General features: G+C 44.2%; 1 protein-coding gene across 3 annotated transcripts in view; it reads right to left on the bottom strand.

Annotated features, from left to right (window-relative positions):
* Window positions 1-21,854, bottom strand: part of VAV3 (vav guanine nucleotide exchange factor 3) — a 283,108-nt gene extending 261,254 nt beyond the window's left edge. The window contains exon 1 of one of the 3 annotated variants that reach the window (XM_090048785.1): window positions 21,070-21,854. In XM_090048785.1, coding sequence (XP_089904911.1) covers window positions 21,070-21,273 — 204 coding nt within the window. In that variant the 5' untranslated portion in view covers window positions 21,274-21,854. The remainder of the gene's footprint in view (window positions 1-21,069) is intronic. The other 2 variants (XM_090048783.1, XM_090048784.1) reach the window with 2 other exon arrangements.
* Window positions 21,855-22,680: the final 826 nt, after the last annotated feature.

Raw genomic sequence — 22,680 nt, 5'->3', positions numbered from 1 at the left:
AGATATAGATAATACTTGTAATGATCTTTGAATGGTGTGGTATTTCAAAAGATAAGTGTCCCACTGATATCATTACTAATTTGTTTATGGCCTGACTTTAGAAACTTCCATCTACAGAAATCACACTGACTGACTTCAATAACATTTCCACATGTAGAGTGGATTTCAGTTCTGGCTCTTCCTGTGCACTGGTGTTTGATGTTAACCATCCTGCAGACCATTATAAGAATGGATGGGCTGAAATGGCACCTACCTTTCTGCTTACACCTGCCATCTATATCAAACTGATAAAGAGGGCCCTCCAGCTAGAAGAAATAAGAAAAAAGGAAACAGTCTTTAGAGACCTGCTGTGTGAACAATGAGCTCTATGGTGCTAGCAAACACAAGAGTAGTCAAGCCTAGCAAGAAACCTTGCTTTACATGGTCCTGTTGTTCATTTAAATATTATAGTGTTAGAGTGATGTTGTAGCTGTGATGGTCCAGGTTGTGCAAGAAGCAAAGATGTCTTAGGATGATATCTTTTATTGGATCAACTAGGTAGCTGGGATAGTGTTAGACAAGCTTTGGAATGCAAAACATGTTTCTCTGATCAAACTCCAAAAAGGGGGGAAAGTTTTGACCTAAGGCATGCAGACTGTTCCAGAGAATGTGGAAAAAATTCCCTAACCAATGCCCCCAGTGAATAGTGGGGATTGCTTAGTTTTGCTCTAGTCAGTAACAATTTAGAAATACCAGAAACACAGAAACTATCCTCAGTCTGATACCTGGTTTAACATTAGGTGAAATGTGTCAAGAGTGTGGCATTGAGAACTAAAAATGCTAGTTCACTCATATATGGGCAGTACCACTCTTCCACAGGAAGTTCTGTGTCCAAACAGTATGAAAGGGAAGGGTATTCTCCAGCGTCATATAGAAGGCAGGAAAGATTACTCCCCTGCAGTAGAAGACAGGATATATTTTGTAACTTCTATGAACGGTGTGGCCCTTTTAAACAGAAAGCAGCAGCAACAAAAACTGTACAACTGGAGAAATGATTTCTAGGGACTCGCATACAAAAAGTTTTTCTTACCTTTCCTACTACAATCTTTTTTTTTCTTCATTTTGATTTATAGTTGTCATTTGAAAACACTGCCACTGAGCCTGTTCCAATCTTGCAGCAGATGTTATCTAGCCCTGCAGTCAGTGTTGTTGTAATGACAGATGTAGTCAAAGCCAAACTGAAAATTGTATGTGTTATCTTATCAAAGGCAGAACTAACTTCATTTTCAAATGCAGGGAAGAAGGAGAAGCTTACTTTACCTCCACAGAAAACACATCCTGAAGTAGGGGGAAGTCAGACTTTGAGACAAAGAAGGCTTTGGTCCTTTCTACTCCAAAAGCTAAAGAAAAATGAGTAAAATTCCCACACAGTCTAGCTACTACTTATTTTTTAATTGCACTACTCTCCAGGCAGAAAAAGCTGTTTGGGCCCTCCTCATGATAGGACTTTTCTCAAGTGTTTGGTACCTAACCACTGACATGCCTCTTGTTTTCTGCATTCAGACTTCATTCGCCTTCCACTGTACCTCCCCTAGAGCATCCTTCTTTGTTCCTTTTTCTTTTTAAACCTCACTTACATTCTGCTGTGCCCCCAACTGTGATATTTGAGTCTCCTTGTCTCTACGCATCTTCTTCAGGTGGCAACCTTTTCTGTATAGCCCGTGCCATGCCAGCATGCTACAGGTGAAGGAAGACTCTCAAACCTGTCATGCCAGAGAAGGGCTAAAGTCACTATTTATAACAGCAAAACATTCATAAGCGATGTTTGCAAGTAGCATCTGAGAGCTATTTGGCAGCAGTGGCCTCCAAATATAAGCCAACACAGCAGTTACTCAAGGCACTGTTGTGATGATCTGAAGGATTTGCAAAGCCATCCATGGGTGATCTCCCCTCCCGTGACATGAGTGTACCAAAAAATAAGACTGCCACAGCCATCAGAGTCTGAAAACCAGCTTCACTAAACCAGAAATAAAAATGTCAGGCCAGACCCCTACCTCGAGGAGTGGACAACTAGCATGCAGTTTCCATTTAGGCTTTGCATTGGCCCTTTAAATCCTTGTGCTCAGCATTTCTATACACAAGGTGCAGCTACATAGACACTTTATAGTTCAGTAGACCAATTAGCTCCACAGTAAAGCATCACCATCTACAAGCGCACCAGTATTAGGGCGCAGTAAACTAGGGACAGTACTTATGGCAGAGTACTTCAGTGCACTGAAATGCATGTGTAGATGCTGACCGGGGGCATAAATCACTCCCGATCAGCCCAGCAAGACAGGGGCCTGCTCCACCCTGGCTCAAATTGCTGCTGTCCCAGGCACATGTGTAGATACTGAACCTGGGACTAGCTGAATCCAGCTGGAACTGCTCTGGAGTTTATTGTTTCACATTAATTGCACGTGAACCCACAGAGTCTCAACTAGATCTTCCATGTCCAGGACTCTCAACCTACCTCATCAGATGTTATGTAATATAGGAAAAGAGAGGAATATATCTAGTACATACTGTTTATTATATTATTTATATTATATATAGGAGAAAATACAGGAAAAAGCTTTTAGAAGATCTCCATAGACACGTTCACTACTGAACATGAAAAGTAAAAGGGAGACAACAAGGAAAGAATAACAACTGAAGGAAAAAATAGCATAAAGAAATGAGTAGGAAAAGGCAAAGGGAAAACACAACACATGATAAAATGCATTAGGGAATAAAAAACATAGGTAAAACAGAATAAGAGAAGCAGCCAAAACAGAGATGAGCCAAAACAAAACAGATGAGAAGTAGATCTAAGTAAAAACCAACTAAAAGACCAAGGCTACACCTCTTACCATTCACAGACTAGAGAAACCATGTCTAAAAAAGGCAGTCTAGGCTTCTGGGCATGTCACCCAGATAGAAAAATGAACATAGGAAAGATTAACATTGCAAGACATCTTCTGTGAACTAGACCCAATCGGAAAATGGAATGTCTAGCCTTCAACAAATTCTAACAAGTCAACATCACATTGAAAAATGTCAATTTTTTTTTGCAGAATTAAAAAAATAATCATTTAGAACATCCAAAATAAATCTGCCAGCTTTTCATTTTAATAATGAAAATAATATGCCAGTCTGACCCAAATGCAAAAATCTAAAGAATGGTGCATTTCAATAAGTTTTAAAAAATTTCCACCAAAAATTGTCAAAAAATGGCATGTTCCCAAAGAACTTCGGGTTTCAGCAAAACAACATTTTTTTTAGACAAACATTTTCTGACCAATGCTAAAATGTTAGTACATTGTTCAAGAGAGTGAGGACCACATCTCTAAACATTTAAAGAAGTTTAAAAATGTACAAGTACTTTATAAAATTTAAGAGCTCAAGCTGCAGAAAACTGATTTATACAATAAATTTTCAAAACACCCTTTTAATTTGGAGAAATATTCCCCAAAGCTGGAGTGCTATCTGTCCCACAGCGCACAGATGGCACCAGACAATTCTGGGATGGAAAGAAGAGCCATGTGTTTTCCTCTGCCTCTAATGACAACCCTAGGTAGCATGGATACACTAATACACTAAGCATGGATTTAGTATTTTAAAAAAGATTTACATACACACAATGAACCTGCCCAACCATAAGGCCAGACTTGTCCATTGAAGGCTCTTGAAGCTTTTTCAGCGTTAACGACAAACTTTATACATTTACAATTGCCATCCTACTGTGAATAGAAAACCGGAATTCTAAGAAATGTCAAAACCCCCAATACTCAAGTTAGGAGATAAATAACCAGTGATATGTTTTCATATCACAAAACTTTTCTTATTTTTCTTAGATTGGCTAGACAAACGATGCATCTACAATGCATTCAAAAGCTATAAAACATTATTTTGTTATTGCAAGTGAGAATCCCTGAGGACAAACCATTTCTTTCTAAAAGAGCTATTTTTAAGGATAACCCTGGAATACATTTCCCTTTACAAATCATGTTATTCTAAGAGAACAAAGCACTATCAATAGCAAAAGGAAAATGTCTAACAAGCTGCAGAAAGCTAACTTCTTAAAGCACTGGATGTACACCATATAAATTAATCAGAATCCCCAAGGTCCTATGAATCAGAACACTTCTAGCTTGGAACAGGCAACAAACTGGAAGCGTGCTCCAGTTTGCTATTTAAGAACTTCAACACGTAGCATTAGCAGAAGCCATTCTGTTCCCAACACTGATCATCTGTCTACATACATGATCCTCTCACATCACCAAGCCTGCATTCTGATGCAAATTGCACTGTTCCACTCAGGAAAGACTTTCATCTCGGCTAATCAATTTACTAAGGTCCTCTGTAAAAAGGAAAATCTCTAGGATCCTGCCACAATTACAGAGACACTCCAGTAGAATTACAGTATTCATCTCTATAATGGTTTATAAAGGCACAGCACAGACCACAGTTTTCTGAGGCACAGTCCCTCCTACCAACCGCCCCATCAAAGGCATTGCTGTGAACCAGAAATGAGCGATTAAATTCTCAACCTTTTTAACAAAGATTGTTGTCTACTTAGTGTGATCTACTGTGAACTGGTTGCCTTAGTGCAGTTCTCACATCAGTGCAGGCCTGTAATGCAAGGCCCCTAACACAGATCATATAAGCAGATATGCCAGTGGTGACCATGGCGGCACAAAGCCAGAACAAGTGTGGACAGTGAGCTACTGTCTCATGACTTGCAGTAGTCCTCAAGGTCAGGCAAATTCACACTCAAGGAGCAACACAAAAAAGCTCACTTAATAAGGGTAGAGTGTTTTCAGTCTTATTTGCAACTTGACAGGAATTAAGAATGGGTAAGGGAAAAATGCATGGAAAATGGCTCCTGCAAAAATAAAAAAAGAACAAGTCAAGGAACAGAGATGGGGTTTATCTTTCATTGGTCCCATGCACCTACATTTTGGGGGTTCCCAGCAAATGCTCAATAAAACAACTACACCACAAGCCTATGAATAGTATCTGGGTTGCCAGCCCAGGACATGTTTTTTTTTTACTGACAATCCACAAACTTTTTACAAACTTTTTTTTTTACTGACGTATGTTTTACATAATGTACATATAACCCTTCTTCCAGGCCCTGGATGACAAGGGCCAGATTCAAATTTACATGATTTTTTTTTTTTTTAAATAAAGCCTTACTTGACTGCAGCAGCATTTTTACACTGTGTTGCCACCACCCCACAGGTCCCCTGCTCACCCCCATGTCCTGAAACCTCTGATGACACCCCTACCATGCTGCTCCACCCCAGCCCAACCCTATACCCCCCAGCCTGTCCTGATCTTTGCATACCACCTCTCCCTGCCCTGTCCAATGCCTCAGACTGACCAGGTCACGTGGCCCTGCCTACCTATCAGGTGAGCAGCCATTACAGAAAGGCAAAGGCTGATAGGGTGCAGCAGCATATGGCTGGGGGGGAAGGCTATGGAGGTTCCCGTGGACCACAAACCCATGGCAGAGAGCTCCCCCCCAGGGTGCTCCCTTCCAACTTGGACACAAGGTGGCACTGCCCTGCTGTGTCTATCCTTCTAATTCCAAGAATGGATCCCTCAATCAAGCTCACAGTTACTTTTTTTTTTTTTTTATAGACAACTCTTTTTTTTTTTTTTAAACGGACTATACAGGTGAGTATTTTTAGCCTTTTTCTTTTCTTTTTTTATGGACTGTCTGTAAATTTATGAACAGTTAGCAACCATTAACAGCACCCTCAAAACTGACATCTGCTAGTCAGTTCCATGGCTGCTAATACAGTGGGAATTCTGACAAACTCGGAGCCTCACTCTGCTGCACAGGGTGCAATACTATAAAGCTGCCCTTGCCTAAGCTTGGCCACCTGCTGCTGCTCCTAATGGCCCCTGCACAAGCTGAATATACTAGCACCATCCTAAGAGATTAATTTCAAGGGGCCCCGCCATATACTGACTGTTGTGTGGCTGTGTACTTGCACTCCCATTTGGTGGGGCCATCCCGTGTTGTGTTTGTATCATGCTGCTGCCTGCTGTTATGCTTGAAGAGCATTCAATCAAGCATTTTCTTTGTACCAGGAAGAAGGTTGCCCTGTTGCTCCTTGTTTGATCTCAGTGAGACTGCGAAACCCTGTACACAAAGCAGCAAAACCCCATAATACCTCCTAAAAGCTGAAAGCCCATCTAAACATTTACTCCTTAATAAGACCCCTTGTTTACTACTCCCTCATTTGCTAAATGCTTTAGTATATTTTTACTCCAGCTTACCTATTTTACTCCAGCCCCTACAAAATCTGCATTCATATTTTAATTATTAAAAGGGGATGGGGGGGAGGAGGGAGGGAAATCAAACTTCAATGAGAATTTTATATTTGTATTTAAAAAGGAGTCTTTCCCAATTCAGAAAACACATGAGTGTTCATCATAAGCTACTGTTTTAGTTCTACAGCCTAAAAGTCTCAGGTGTGACGGAAAAAGAAGATTAAGCCAAAAATTAACTTCCAGGTGTGTCTGTATCACAAAACCTTCAAACAATTTATTAAGATTTAGCAGAACTGCTGTTGTGCTGCAACTCAAGACTTACAGGATAATGTTACTGCAACTCAGAGCTCAGGTATGTTAGGGCTACGGACAGACACTCAAAAAACCTAAGCCTGAATTGATTCAATTTTTGCAAGTTAGTCTGATCTGGCTAGGCTGAACTGGGTTGTAACTGGACAAACATTCTCTTTGGACGGAGGAAAAATTAGGCACGTGCCTGCAGTGGCTCAGGCTAGAAGCCGGGGGTGGGGGGTGCTAGAGCAGCCCTCCCTTCCCTTCTGCAGGAAGCTGAGCTGAGTGGGGCATGGTCAGGCCCCGGCAGGACCTCTGATTTGGGAGTTCTGCCTGCACCATCCCAGGCTTTTTCTGGATGGCTGCTCAAGGGGCAGGAGTGTTCCCAGCCCCAGGCTAGCACTCTGAGGCAAGGGGGATGGGGGGGACAAAGTGAATGCATCTCTTGATGATAGAGAACTTTTCAATCTTCCTCCCTGCTTCTTTATACTGTCAGCAGCAAACCGAGGGGTGATCAAGCCAGTTTGAAAATGGCTGAAACTGGTTTGAGATAAACCGGGTTGAATGTAGTATCATACTTAACTGATTTGGCGCAAACCTGTTTATGCAATGTCTGTCCCAGACCCCTTGTTGGTTTAAGGTAAACCAGACTCCCCCAGCATCCTGGCATGCTCTCTGGGCTGGATGGGGTGCTCTGTTCCAGAGTAGGGCTGGCCCCTCACTTCTGCTTCCTGGCTGGAGCTCTGGCAGACATCAGGATCTGCCTGGCTTCCCACTGCCCTACTCCCTCCTAGCTCTTGCTGAACAAGCAGGGATCACCCCCTCCCCCCATCTCCCACAGCACAGACCCCAGCCTCACAGACCCTAGGCATGTGGTATGCTAGCTAATGCTGAGAGGTGTCTGTGTGTGCATGTCTCCAATTTCACTGGGACAGGCAGACAAAACAGTGACTGCGTAGGCCTTTTTGGAGCGAATGGCTGGTAAGCTGTTTCAGAAGAGTTTGAACTAATGAGAGAGGCTACTGTTTTGCTGATGAGGTGATAAACATTGTTATCAGTCACCTGCTGATAACACTTAAACTGGCTTATGTGTAATATGTCTGTCAGGAGATCCAGAGGGTGTGTGGCACAGGTGGTCTCCGGGGACAACTGGCAGCAGCACAACATGTACCACTGCTTCTTGTCCCTGAGATACAAATGTCCACACTGATGTGGACGTGGACTGTAGGTCGTCTAGCTTTTCAGATTACCCAGAAGTTTGCTACGGTCTTTAATATAAAAATGAAAGTGACATTTCATTGAGTGCCTTTCTAAAAGATATGCTCTTACTCAACCACAAACTGGAGTTGGGGTCAATGGTATTCAAATAGAAAGAATATGTTTTTCCTTAATCTAAATAGACAGAGCCTTGCTATTAAGTTAAAATAAAAATCTACTATTAAGAATCTGCTCTGCATCTTGTAAGCAATCATGCTAAATGAACCAGTCATTTCACAATTCAAAGAAAAGAAAGCAATTCATATTTTCTTTGTCACAAAGTCTTCTAAATTACTCAATCACTATAATAAAATCAATTCTAAATACCTATAAAATTTGGGCATTTAATTTTGGGTTTTTTATCACGGAAAGATTAGAGCACCCCCTGCCCTCTTCACTCACCAGGATGAGGATCCAGCTGCAGCTGTCCCCCATCATTGCTTTGTCACACTGAGCAGCCTCAATATGCCAGTGCCCTACCCATGCCATTGACCCTCACTCCTGACCCACAGCCCCCTGGCCCTGCCAGCAGCCCTCTCTATGCACCCACAGCCTTCTAGCCCTGCTGGTACCCCACACTCCCCACCCATGACCTCCTGTCTCCCCCAGCCCTGCCAAAGGGGGTCACCAGCTGCCAGGGCTACAGGGCTAGGGACCTGGGTCCACAGCTCCCTGTTTCCCCCCCCACCCAACAGCACCCAAGCCCCAGCTGCCACCTGTGGGAAGCAGCAGTTACTGCAGCCAAAGCACAGTAGGGAGCCCAGCTCTCCCTCCCCCGCAGGTGGCACAGCTGGAGCAGAGTCCATGGTGGGTGTGGATGCAGACTGTCCACTGCAGACTCAAGGCTCCCCACCCTGCTGCTTGTGGCCCAGTGGGTGGGACCCTGGAGCAGCAGAGCAGAGCAGGGCAGGGTGGAGAGGCTCGGTGCCACCACTAGGAGACCCGCACCACCACCATGGTGAGGCGCTCCCTGCCCACTGTGCAGCAGCGAGGGTGGCAGCGCAGAGTTATGTCCCCTGCCGATGCTGGGCAGGCAGGGGTAACGTCTCCCTGGAAGTGCAGGGCTCCCAGTGGCAGCACCAAACCTCTACACCCTGTCCTGCCATGCCAGGTCTCGCCTACCAAGTTGCAGAAACCCTGAGGGGAGGACAGCAAGGTGGGGAGCACCAAACCTGCAGCAGACAGCCCATACCCTCCCTGCACACAAATCTGTGGGGAACATGCCATGCCCTACCCCAGGAGTGTGCACAGTGGCAGGGAGCCAACCCTTCCCCCGACCCCCAGACAACCCACCTACATTTCTTTTTTGCTCCCCGGCTGGGCCCTGTGGCTGCACATTCCCACCCTGGTTCTGGGCCTCAAGCCCTACCCACCACCCCAGCTGGGCAGCAGCAGCAGCCCCAGCCCTGCCCAACTCCCTCCCTCCCTCACTATAGGGGCCTCAATTGCCCCCTCCCCCCGTGCCCAACTTACCTGCAGAGAGTTGTAGGAGCTGCTCTCCACACTGCCTGGCTGCCACGTGGTGCTCCCTGCCTGATCACCCTCCTCCTGTTCCCCCTAGCCGCTTCCAGGCTGGAACTCTGCCAGCCTGCAAGGAGAAACCCACCATTTCCCACATGTTTCTCCTTTAAAATCTGTGTTTTTCTACTTAAAAAAAGCATTTTACCATGTTTTTCCACGGTGAATGGAAAGCCTGGATCCCCGCTCTTTACCTCTGACCCTCACTACTGTCCCTGCCTTTGCATTTGTTGTCCTAAGACCTCTGCTGATGCACACTTAGCAAACCCCTTTAATAACAAAGGTGGCTAACAGTTTCTGTGTGGCTCATGCCTGCATTTCTTTGTGAACCAAACAAGCCTGCCTGAAATTTTCACTGCCCCCTCCTCTTTTACTCTGGTTCAAAGGCACTGTACTGCAGACCTCTAACCAGGTCTTAGTGAATGTGGTCCTTTCAATAACACTTGCGCAACTGTCTCTTAACATTTGTACCACCAGGAAGGGCCTATGGACATAAATGGTTCACCCTGCCCTTTCCATTTAAGCACTCTCACCCGCAGCAGCCCAACATAGGTCCAAGTATCCCCAACCTTCCAGACATATTTATTAATGAGAATATGCAGCTAAGGAACAGAGAAATGTTTTCACAACATAGCATATACAACACAAAGAAGGTTATGTAGATACATTCCCTGTGCCCACCGCAGTCAGTCGATTTCCTGGCAGTCCTGAATACCTCAATACTCTACCCCACATCAGCAAAAATAATAATACCCTTAAGTAGCATCATCTTTCTACCTCCTTTTTTCTTTATCATTTTCTATCCCATACCTCTCAATTTTCCTCTTTCATTTAACCATTACAGCTCTATCAAATTATACACCTCATGTCTTTTCTCTGTGTCTCAGCAGCTCATGTCTCCCTCCCTAGTCAAGCCTGCCCTTAAATACAAAGCTCTCTCTCACAGCTGCCATAAACCTGCCATATCTATCGCCTAGCCACCTCACAACATTGCCATTCACTCCGTTTCCTTCAGGTTGCTACTGCCATCACCTGACAATGTTATACTTCCTAAACTATTTTCAGATTCCTTCCCCTTCCAGTAATCACACATTTCCACTGTCATCACTACATCACATTACCTCTTTTTCCTTCCTAAATTCTTTTTTGCTCCTATAATTTTCCCTTTGCTAGTTTTCTCTTTTGTCCTTCAAGAGAAAAAGAAAGATTAAGGCCAGAAATCCAAGATCCTTTATCTTCCTGCTATTTAAATCCAGATGGTTCAGCTGTACTCTAGGAGATTGCCATGGTGTCAAATGTTACTGCCCTGATAATTAAGCTTCTAGGATGCTATAACTCTAGTTTCCCACTCAGCATGTTAAAATGTATATTCAGTGACATGTAATTCCTAAAAAATCAACACAGAATATTCAAGTCTGGCTTGCACAGAATATTCAAGTGTTTATCCTGGCATTAATCTTAAACAATTTTCTTTTCAATCCCCAAAATCCTAATCTTTCTTGCTCACAACACTCCTGCTCATACATTTACTACCTCTACCTGCCCATTACCTCTCTAGCCCCCTCTCTTTTCTTCTCTTTCTTTCCCCTCCCAACTACAGCATAATGTTTCCACTCCTGTCAACTTAGGATCAGAAGATAACTTGGCTTCTGACAGACCAGCACACAGCATAAGTGGCTCTCTAATCAAATGTTTCCTCAAAGCCTGTATAGATAGTAAACTCTCTGCTATGACACATTACAGGATCTGTAGAACAACAGCAACATTTTAGTGCCAACATTTAACAGCACTATAAAATTGGTGTATGGGGCACCACTTGAGATAAGGTTTTCATTACGCTATATTATGAATAATTAATTATGTAATAAAGAAACTTTAAAAATATTATGAGTGCATGTTTCCTTTGGAACTAACTCAGCCTGATGCACATTTTTATTTCCCCCCATTTTTTGGTAGAGCAAAGTACAATTGGTGACAGAGTGAAAGTTACATACAAAGAGCTAGATCAATACTTTTCCTGTATATTCCTTTTTTTTTATTTGAGCAAAATGGACAGATAGGGTTACACCTACATTGTCTTTATAGACATCTCTGTCTCTGTTTAAATTATTTATTTTACAAGGCCTCAAATTGTGCAGGCATTTATATATATGTTTAATGTAACTAGTAAAACTAATTACATGAAGAAAGTTAAGCAAAGTATAAATGTTTGTATGATGAGGACTGAAGTCACCTCTCTACGCTTGTTTATCAAGATATGTATATGAATTATACTCAAGAATTGCTGCAGATTCAACAGAAATTATAAATGAGTCCATGTTACTTTTTCCCCTTCACATAATTTCTCCCTCACACAAAATTGATCAAAAATTATATCACTCCTAAACTTTCTTAGTCCTCCATGCCTAATGAGCTCTATAAACAAAAAATAAATCATGTGAAAAAATAGATATACCCCATTAAGAACTCCCAGGACTCAGCAGCCCAAACGCCAAAATAACAACAAAAAACAGTTCTCATGAGTGGCTCACCAGTTGGTCAAGTTTCTCTCTAGAAGGGTTCTTACTGTCACAACTCATTCTTTAGGAAATCAAATATAAAAGGAAACTATAAGTAAAAATGGAGCTATAGTCTTGACTTTTGGGGACAAATACCATTATAAATGCCTTTATGTTTTTCATACAAATCCTCCGGTCCCATACTAAGGTTTAATGGATATAAATCAGATTTATTCCTTTTCTAGCCTTCAAACATCTCTCTCTAAAGCTTGGTTGCTACACCCAAATATAACTTAGAGACAGAATGACATTGATCAAATGAAAGAAGTTATTTAGATGGTTATAAAAAAAGGACTACTCCCCCCAAAATAAGATATAAGATTTAAATGTTACAAAGCTTAAAAATAAACTTTGCATTATTCTGCTTATTATTTTAGAATGATCATAGAAAATGTTATTTTATACACCATATTTACTAGAATACAAGATTCCCACCCCCAGTAAATAGATTCTATATATGGAGAATTTATACATGTGTTATAATGTTCAAAGTATAGAATCTAAGTGTTGGAGGGTTGCCTCGAATCCCAGCTCTCACTGCTACAGCAGGGAAAGCAGTGACTAGAGAGAGGGTAAGGTGACAGGAGAGGGGGAAGGGTCAGACAGCCCCTTATCTTCTGCCCCATCCTCTTCTCCCTGCAACCTTCCTGCTGCCCCTGGCACCTGCACCTCCCCATCCTCAGCTCCCCCCAGTCTCTGCCACTTCCTAGCCCCCCCTACTGTCAGATACTGCTCAGGTAGCTCCATCCTAGAGCCCAGAGCACAGCACATGGAAGATCAGCCCTCATCTGGCCCTGCAGCAGTGCTCAGCACTGCTGACTGGCCAGGCAAGAGAAAGGTGAGACCCCAGAGCTGATCTGAGACTGACACAAAGGGTGGGGAGCAGGAAGAGGGGAACAGGAAGAAGCTATAGAGGGGAAGTGGTGGTGGGAGGGAACGGGACAGGAGGCCGCTGTGGGTCTGATTGTGGCTACAACCCAGGCTCAGGTCTAGAGTCAGAGCCGTAGCAGCTGCCTGCTCCCCCACCACACACACACACACTTTATACATGAAAATAAGACAAGGGGCTTTTCCCCCCATGCTGATTGGTGGGAACAATCCTTGACTTATATGGGAGTAAATGCAGTATATAATTTAAACAAACATCCCTTTTTGCAAATGACCATGCTAATATTACATCGATTGCAGCTTTCCTGTTTAGCAATCTCTCTCAAATTAAAAGAACTCCTTGCAAGAGCTATTTCAAAACTAATTCACAAAGAACCAAAGACAAAAGATAAGCATTACAAGCAAAGAGTTTAGTCAGAAGTTGATGATTTGTTTAGGGTCCATATTTCTGATGATGGTACATCTGAAATGCGGTATAATTCAGATTAAACATTAAGATCAAGCTAACAGTTACAGATCATTTAGATTTTTATGACTGCCACCAGAATAATTCAGTCCCAGAGAAAGTTTGTCGTGAAATGGAATCACCACAATATTACAGCAAAACATTCTGACACGAGATTGCGCAGCTGTATCCTTATGACTCAAGGTCAGCTGGTATTGTTGGGATTTCTCAGGAAAAATTGACACTGCAAGGATCATACTATGAGCTCTGCAATTTTTTGTAAAACATTCCTTCATTATTTTCCTCCCAACTTCTAGAAGACTTAGAAGCATAGTCAGAAATATACTGGCAACAGGACAGCTCTATTTGTTCTATACAACACCAGCCAAACTATGCAGTATTATTAACAAGCCTAATGTTCAAACACCATGAGTCACATCCAAAAAGAGCATTATACTGGACATAAGTGAGCTTGCAGGACCTCTCAACAGTCATGGTCTCAGAGAAAACACATGCCCAAACATGCTTCCAGTCCAGTAAAAAGCACTCTGGTGAATTTGCCATGCGGGAGGTCAAATTGGGACTTGCCAAAGTGATCCCATGTAGGCATTAACAAATAAGTATTAAATGCAACAACCTGCAATGCTAGGCATGATTTAAACTACTGACATCCAGGTAAAAGGTTCTGTAACTCATTAGCTATACTCCAACACCTCTGGGCCTTCATAAATGCCTTTGTTAAACTTCCAAAATCTTACTTACTGAACTAAGTTGCTCAGTCATGAACATACACCACCAAACTTGATTCTTAACAGGATAATTCCCGTTAATTAAATACAAACAATGAAAATGCAACCAATATTAGCCCAATAAGAAAATTTACTTCCGATTAAAATGCTTTACAATAGAAAACTAGTCAAACAAGAGCTCTCGGATTTTTGCACTTTTACACACATTGCCCCCTCCAGGTGGGCTTACAGCAAGGTCTGTATTCATAATCTTCGGGTCTACAGAGCATGCCCATCTCAGTAATGAGAGTAACTGGGACACAGGATGGAACAGACTGACACGTTGCTATCTTCTATGTAGACGAGCCGGTACAGGGAAAGACAGAACAGCCATCATCAGTGGGTCACACAAATATTAGTGAGAGTGATGGAATGCTGGGCATCAAGATTCTCGGTTTCTATTCCTGCTTCTGAGCACAAATTGTAGTCTAGGCATTACAGGCAGACTGGCTACATGGAATAATGCCTTGTTTAGGTCATATGTGGGGACAAAATGTAAAAATTGTAAGCCTCTGTTAATCTAAAGAATCATTTTTTAATTGTGAAAGCAGCAGCAGTCACAAGCTTATATACACAGTCTGACTGCTGAAGGGTGACAGGAGGGAGACAGAGAGTATTAACAGACTATAGATGCATCTTATTTGCTATACAGCTTCTGAAGAACTGTAGCAAAGTGGTGGAAACCCAACCCTTATACAAAAGAGCAGGGGCCTATTCCCAGCTCTGCTTGACACGCTAGTTCTCAATTGCCTTCTCTATAAAACTGGTGAATGATAGCTATTTCAAGACATGAAAGCCGGGTTCACAAAGAAGACCATGAAGGACACATGAATGCCAGCATAAGTCAGAGAAAGAGCTTGGGTTGGAACTCAGACTAGCTACGCTTGCGGTTTAGTAAACCTTCATTTAGACTGTAGACCACTGCACAGAGCATCTTACGTTATCATGGTTTTGTTTTCCAAAAATTGTGACCAAAGCCCTCTGTGCCTGTGGAGAATTGCCAACACCGATTTTATAAAAGAAGCACGAGAGCTGTACAAGGTTCAAACTACACAAGCAGAGCTATCTGTACAAACAGTTAATGTGTGACACAAGATATTTCAGGGAGATTCAGAATCCAGGACCTCACAAGTTCTAATTCCAAGTCAACCACTGGTATCTGATGTCTCTGTGCCTGTTATCTTCCTTTTACTGAAGAACAGAATTACCCCACAGAACCTCACAGGAACAGGAGAACTAACTAGCGTTTAAGGCATTTTGAGAATGCAAACATTACATAGTGTAGGGAATTTATTAGATGGCTTGCAATTATTACTGCTTCTAACAGCTCTTCAAATTTAGGACTCATCCTACAAACTGAGTATTTCCCAAAGGGTAACCTCAAATCCCTTAGGACAGGGACGGCATACCTGCGGCACATGTGCCACAGGCAGCCTCTCTACGTGCCATATGGGAGATCAAGGAAGGGACATACACCATAGTGGTAGATAGGGCAGAAAGCAGAGCAGCTGACGAGGAAGGGGAAAGGGATCAAAGTGGCATTTGAGGAGGGTGAAGTTTGTGGCATGCATGCCAGAAAGATTGGCCCCACTGCCTTAAGGCTTCACTAGGAGTTAGCACTGACCACTGCTTTAGAATGCTAAAGCCCTCTCAAAATTTGACCCTTAATTTTCAGTTTATCAAGTGCTTTTAAACACTTCCAAAAGACAGTTGTTTCCAAAATCTGACAGCATGGTTCTTTAAGACAGAAAACATCTCGGGCAAGGGGCCAACTTCTTTTCTCACAGAAAGAAGAGTAGGAAGTGTGTTCTCACCACTTTGCCAGAAGCCCTTCAAACATAGCAAACTTTATTTAAATCTTGAGCCCTTTGAAGTCAGTGTTAAAACGTCCATTCACCAAAACATATCTGTGAAGAACTTGCTGCATCACTGATGTTAGACAAATACATATGCAGCTATCCACTGAAAAATATATATTATAAATAATTAATTCTTAGCCACAGTTGAATTGATTAGTTACTAATCCAGAAAGTACTCAATGGTCTAATGAGAAATCTTCTTTACTTTATTAAGTATAATATATTTACATTTTTAATGGATAGAATAATATGTAAAAGGTAATATGAAGTCACATCCAACATTTAATTTATAAATTGTTCAGCTATGCAAGCTACAGTAATAACAATAATTAAACTTTTCATTAAGGGGAAAGAAATCAGATTGCCTGCAAGGTTCAGCCAGAAACCCTGGAAGCATATTCTGCCAACAGCAATGGAGGACAGCTAAATGCACTGTGAACTGGAGTACCTGGCAATTGAGGAAGGGAGGCAGGAGGGAGATAGAATTTTCCCTCAGAGACCTCAGTTATGAGCTACTGCCAGAAGGCAAATGCCAGACTAGATGAACCAATGCTCTGCTCCAATCCAGCAAATCCTTATATATCTATTACTTACAGAGATGTGTGCTATAGGTTGGGGAACTTCAATTGAATCTGTTCCATTCAAAATATCTGTCCTCTGAATCTCTCTACCATCCAAACATAGTGTGTGCCACTCTTACATATAAAATCAAATTCTAGTCTATTTTTTGGAAGTATTTTAAAAAATACATTAGAAAATAGAAGCAGACAAAACTCATGATAGAGGCAATATTCTTTCTTTGCAAGGTTTCAGATCCAAACGCCTTCTTCAGGCAGAGGAGAGTTCAAAGACTAAAAGTTCTGCTCCCCGCCCTTGAATCTTGAACTCTCCTCTGCCTGAAGTAGGGTGTTTGGATCTGAAAGCTTGCAAAGAAAGAATATCGCTTCTAGCACAAGAGTTTTATCTGCTTCTGCTTCTTAGACCAACACGGCTATAAGCTATATCCCTGAAACATTATAAAATATGCATTTACTACACTGGTTTTCATTTTGACTCACTACAATATACTTGTTATATTGTTACAGTACATTGTAGGCTGTTGGAAATATTTTGCAGTTAATACATTCATGTGTCAACCTGAATATGGGGAAATGGAAAGAAAAAAAAATAACTAACACCCACCAGTGGCCATGGGCCAAACGATGACAGTAAAATTTACATGAACCATATACACACCTATGTCTGCTAACACCAATGATAAATGGAGGCTGGATGATAATTCTGCATAATGAGCTACAATAAACAGATTAAGATAGTATAAACCTCGTAATGTTTTAAAACAAGGGTCATCAACTTTCTGTGGGCCACAAATCTCTGGCCCCTGGAGCATTCAAGCTGCATGCACTTACCCCCACCATCAGTCCCCATCCTGAATGGCAATAAAAAGTAGCAAATTCTGTGGCAAGGGTAAGCACATGCACAAGACAGCAGCGAGGAGAGCTTCAGAGTGGACAGACAGAATAGTACAGCTGCATGCATCCAATCCCCCCCCCCATGTAACTCTGAACTGGATCATATCTTAGTAGGTTGGATCCAAACTCTTTTCAGACGGAATCCAGCCTGCAGGTCAAAGGTTGCCAAGCCTTATTTTCAAATGAACATTTTAAAGTTACTTAGAAGTATACTCTCCCTTATGACAAGATTTGCTGTAGTTTCTATTCACTTTAATGATGCATATTAAATGGAATTATGAGCTTACCGCCTACTTTCACAATGTCTTCTCATAGTTTCCATACTAGAGAATGGCAATAAAGGATGTCAAGTTAACCCTAACCAAAATACTTGTTCAAAGGGGGCTGGGTTTGAAACCATGTTTCACTGAAGTCCAACATAAAAGTCCTATATATTATTAATATCAAAACAAAAATTAAAAAACAAACCAACAAGATAGCAGCAATAGGTCAGTCAGTTTAGACTGCACATTATTTACATTAAATTAGTCAATATTAAATATTTTTGCTACCCTGAACACCAAAAAAAAACCCATTACTCAGCAACAACAACAAAATACAATCCACATCTTGCCAGAGTTCCTGAGGAAGCGCAGAAATCCATCGACGTAGACTAGTTCAAGATTGACCAGTTTAAAGAATTCTAAGCCAAGTCATTTTACATATTAAAGTAAAAAAATCATTAGGAGAAATACTCAAGCTGAAAGGAGGATAGGTATTTATGACTCAGAATACCACTGGAGAGTGTTATATGGCTTGAGGGTTTTGCTGGGCAGAACAAAGAGTAGATTTGCACCTTATAGGTACATCTACAAGTGCAATTAATGCATATGAATAAACTCTAGAGCTTATTGCTCTAGAGTTTTTTGCTCCTGAGTGCACTGTTTGAATGTGTACTGGGACCAAAAAACTCCAAAGTATATTGCTCTTGACTTTATTTGTGCACAGAACATGGAGCCTCGTGAGTGCAGCCTGGGCTGGCAGGGCACTTAGGGGTTCAGCCTACCAGCCCAGGGCTGCTCTGTCCAGGTTCCACATGCTACAGAGGGGCTGGTGTGGGTGCTCCCTGCCTGGGCAGTGTCTACACGTGAGCTACTGTCCACAAAAAAATCCACAGCAGGCTAGTACTTGTAAATACGAGTACTTTTATAAGTGCTACCCTGCTACAGAGTTATGAGTTTCATGCACCCAAATAGGGACACACATGTAAACACCAAGACATTTACTGAGCGGTTAATTAGTCAACTGTACAGTAAACATCTCATGTAGACACACCCACATGTTAATTAATCAGAGATGCTTAAGCTTTCGTAAGCAGCAATTTACTTCATCAGATGCTACTGGGGTTTTGTCATCATTGTATTTTTTTTAAAGGTCCTCAGATAAGTCTTGGTGGAGTGTGAGGTATGGCATTAGATGGCCAAGGAAGAGCTATTTAAAAAAAAAAAAAAGAAATCAAGCTTAGCTTGGGAAAGTAACTTCACCTTAATTCTAACTACTCAATAAATTAGGATTAATGATGTAATTAACATAGCTAAGAGATGTAAAAAGACTGAGACTGCTCCTGCAAAGATTTGTGCCTATATACCTGACAAAAGGTAGGGCAGGGCAACACCTCAGAAATTAACTGGTTCAGAGAGACATGAATTTTCATAGCATCTAGGGTAACCACCTGTTCCTAATTGGGCAGGACAGTCCCAGAATGGGAACCTCAAGTCCCAGTCTCAGTCTGCATGACTCTGAGACAGCGTTTGTCCCAGATTCACAGTCGCGCAGGGATCCATGGGAAATGACAGGTTTCCCCTTGTCGGGTGGCAGCATTCTAGCCTGCGAGGGGCTGTCTGGGGCTGCCATTAGTGGGACACAAGGGGGACCACATGCATGTGTGCACCCACACACATGCCCATGGCTGGGAATACAGCTGGGCAGCGTGGAGAGCAGCTCCCTGCAGGGAAGTCTATGGGGTAGGGAATATAAGGGGGGGGCTAGATTGAGGCCCCCACAGTGAGAGAGAGAGTGGGTCAGGGGCTGGGGGCACTGGGCAGTGCATGGAGCCCAGGGCATGGAGCAGGATAGAGCCACTGGCAGCCAGGTGGTGCGGGGTGGGGGGTCCAGCTCCCCACTGCTGTGCCCACCCCCCACCACAACGGGGCAATGTGGGGGGAACATGCCTCTCAGATTTGTGGGCAGGGTGAAGGCCGATGCAGGCTGCCCGCTGCAGTCTCATGGCTGCCCTGCCCTGCTCCTGGGAACCCCACACTATGATAAGACACCCCCAAGAGCAGTGGTAATGGCATAACTATGTGCCCCTGCTGCTGGTGGGTGGGCAGGGGGCTCATGGGGCTCCCAGGGGAAGGGAAGCAGGGCAGGGAGCCCTGAGCCCACAGCCCGCATCTGCCTAGTGGCAGACAAATATCAGGGGGACGGGAGGGGGCCATGACCCCCAGCCGGACCCTTCAGAGATTTTATTGTGCAACATGACATTATTGCTACAAGAAGGACAAGGAGTGGGGATACAAATGCAAGCATTGCCCCCAGGTGCCAGAGACCCACGGTACGTCACCGCACCCACCCCACTCTACTCGGCTCTGGTCCACCTGTTCCACCCATGGAGGAGGACATGCATCCTGCCTTTTCATTTTAAATAGGTGGTCAGCCTAATAACATTTACTTTGTCAGAGTTATCCCACTGACCTCAACAGGACTGCTCTCTTGCTTGAAGTTAAAGTGCATGCTTAAAATTCAGGTCCTGCCCTATAACTGACTTGCAACTATGCTAAAACTTGCGGGGCTACCAGGGTTTGTCTGCACCCAGGATGGAAGCCTGGTCAGAAAACAGACAAAAGGGAAATCCCCAAGCCCTGAGAAGGGAAGAGTTATGTTAGGCCCAACCCTGGCTAACAGAAGTCAGGAAACTTACAGCTTGGGCCAAAACTGTGCCTTGACATCCCACCTTCTGCATTTGAATAGAACAGGCTCTGGGGCACAGAAAGCAACTCGGCCTCCTGAGGTCCCAGCGCAGCTTGCACTTCTCGACCTATACGCGAGGGACGGACACAAACAGAACCTCAGCCTTAACCTTCAGTTTCCTGTCACTTCCCCACACGAGCAGAGTCCTCCTGGTCACATGCCAGGTTTTGTGGATGGGGGGCGGGAACCACACACACGACATGACAAATGCTAAAAAAAAACAAAAAACCCAACAACAAAAACAAAACCCCAAAAAACCCCTCATGCGACTAGCTTGGGTCCCCAGAAACATTCAGAGGCCAGCGGCATGTGGACGCTGGCTTCGGCCATCCATGGTAACTCTGGAGAACAGTAACAGATGCATCCGACTTCCTCCAGTCTTCATTTTGACAGGACACGGTTCCTCTTTTCAGATTGCTGACCCGGCCGTTTGGACAGAGCGGCAAAGAAAGAAAGAAAAGGCACTGGGGGTGGGGATGCTGGGCAGAGGGAGCCTCTGTGGCTTCTTTTAATAGAAGGCAGCCTCCTGTCAAGTACCTCTTGACTGCAGAGGAAGCCTGCCACGAGGAAGGGGAAGGGGGGACGCGCGTCCCTCTCCCCCGCACTTCGCCCGGCGCCAAGCGCGCGCGGGGCAGCGGCCGCGTCCCTGCATTCGCACAAAGACACTACCCCGCGGCCCCGGGCAGCAGCGCCCTTTACCTGGGACATCTGAGGCCGGAGGTTGATCTCCTTGAGGTTAATGGAGCGGCTGCGCAGGTTGTTGAGCAGCTGGCAGAGCAGGACCCCATCGCGGAGGGTCTGCGCCAGGTCGAACACCTGCGCCGTGTCCCAGGTCACCCGGTGGTTGGGCGGCAGCACCCGGCAGGCGATCAGCCAGAGCGCGCACTGCCGCCAGGGCTCCATGCCCGGCCCGCGGGGATGCTCCGGGCTGCGGGACGCCCCCGCTCCCGGCGGCTCGGAGCTGCCGCAGCGCTGCCGCTCTCGCCGCCCTCGCGCTGTGTGGCCGGCCTGGCGGGCGCGGCTGCGTGCGGAGCTCGGCTCCCGCTTCCCCTTCCCGCCCCCGCCCCCCGGGCTCGGGACAGGCGCGCGCGCATTGCTGCTGAGCCGGCCGGGGCCGCTGCGCGCTGTGCGCAGGGCGGGGGAGGCTGCGGCGCCTGAGCGCCCCCTCTTCTGTCAGGGGAACCAGGAATCACCAGCAGCCGCACTTAGGAGAGCAACTCGGCTCCAACTTCCAGCAGCTCCCCCGCCGCGCCAAGGAGGCCCCGCATGGGGCCCCAAAAATGCAGGTGGCAGGGCCAGCTCCGCGCCTGCCCTCGCCTGGGCTGCCCTGCGCTTCCGCGCCCGGCCCGCTCCTCTTCGGCCCTGGGCCTGGCGGGGGATGCGAGAGGAGAGCGACACCCCCGCAGCCTCAAGCCCCGACAAACCTGGCCTTGTTTTCCCCTCCAGCCACACGCCTTTTTCTTGGCTTTTTTCTTTTCTCTCCCTCCCTCCCTTCTCTTTCTCTCTTTTTTTGTTCTGTCTCCCCATCCTCTTTCTTTCTTCTCTCTCTTTCTCCACCCCTTTCTTTCTTTCACGGTATAGCAAATGTTGAACAGCTGGTTATTGAGGTGTGGCTCTCCCTCCCCCTCCCCCCCCCCCCCATACACTTCCCTGACATTAGACATCCAGGTCTTGTTTGCATTGGAAATCTCTGCCCTGAACTAGAGAAATAGTGGGATTAAAACCAACCAAACAAAGGAAACACTAGCTAATTAAACTGTGGGGTTTATTATTATTCTGTGGCTATTAAACTAGCATAAAATGGCTATACCCATAAGCTGTGTCATATTAATGAACTGACAGGCTGTAGTGGTGAAGCTAATAAAAACAAAAAAGCCAAGAATTAAGAGTAAGAGAAAAAGAACAAGAAAGCAGAAGCCTGGGCTACCTTATCAAGCATGAGTTACCTCATCCCACATCCCCTCTTTGGTTGCCTTAACTCAGGACCAATGATATCTCAGATTTAATTAAACTGAGGCATATATATGTACATGTATGTGTGTGTGTAGATATGCCTATGTACATGTATTTTGCAAGCTTTCAAATATTGATGTGGCCTTGTTTTGGTTAACACATAAATACATAAGGAAATATGCTTTTAATATTATTATCATCATTCCAATAACTGCATCCCTTTAATTAAGGTCTATCAAAATTCCTACTCCTCCTGGAACCTGCCAAGAAACCAAGTAGGACAGAGTTGCCCTTCTTGCTGTTTTCTTAGTAAGAATACCAGCTACAGAGCAGGAGCTAGATAACACATGCAGTGAC

The sequence above is a fragment of the Crocodylus siamensis genome, chromosome 5, assembly GCF_052110815.1.
Source record: "Crocodylus siamensis isolate JL-2025a chromosome 5, ASM5211081v1, whole genome shotgun sequence".
NCBI lineage: Eukaryota > Metazoa > Chordata > Crocodylia > Crocodylidae > Crocodylus > Crocodylus siamensis.
The sequence above is the reverse complement of the archived record's forward strand: the minus strand, read 5'-3'. Positions and strand labels throughout refer to the sequence as shown.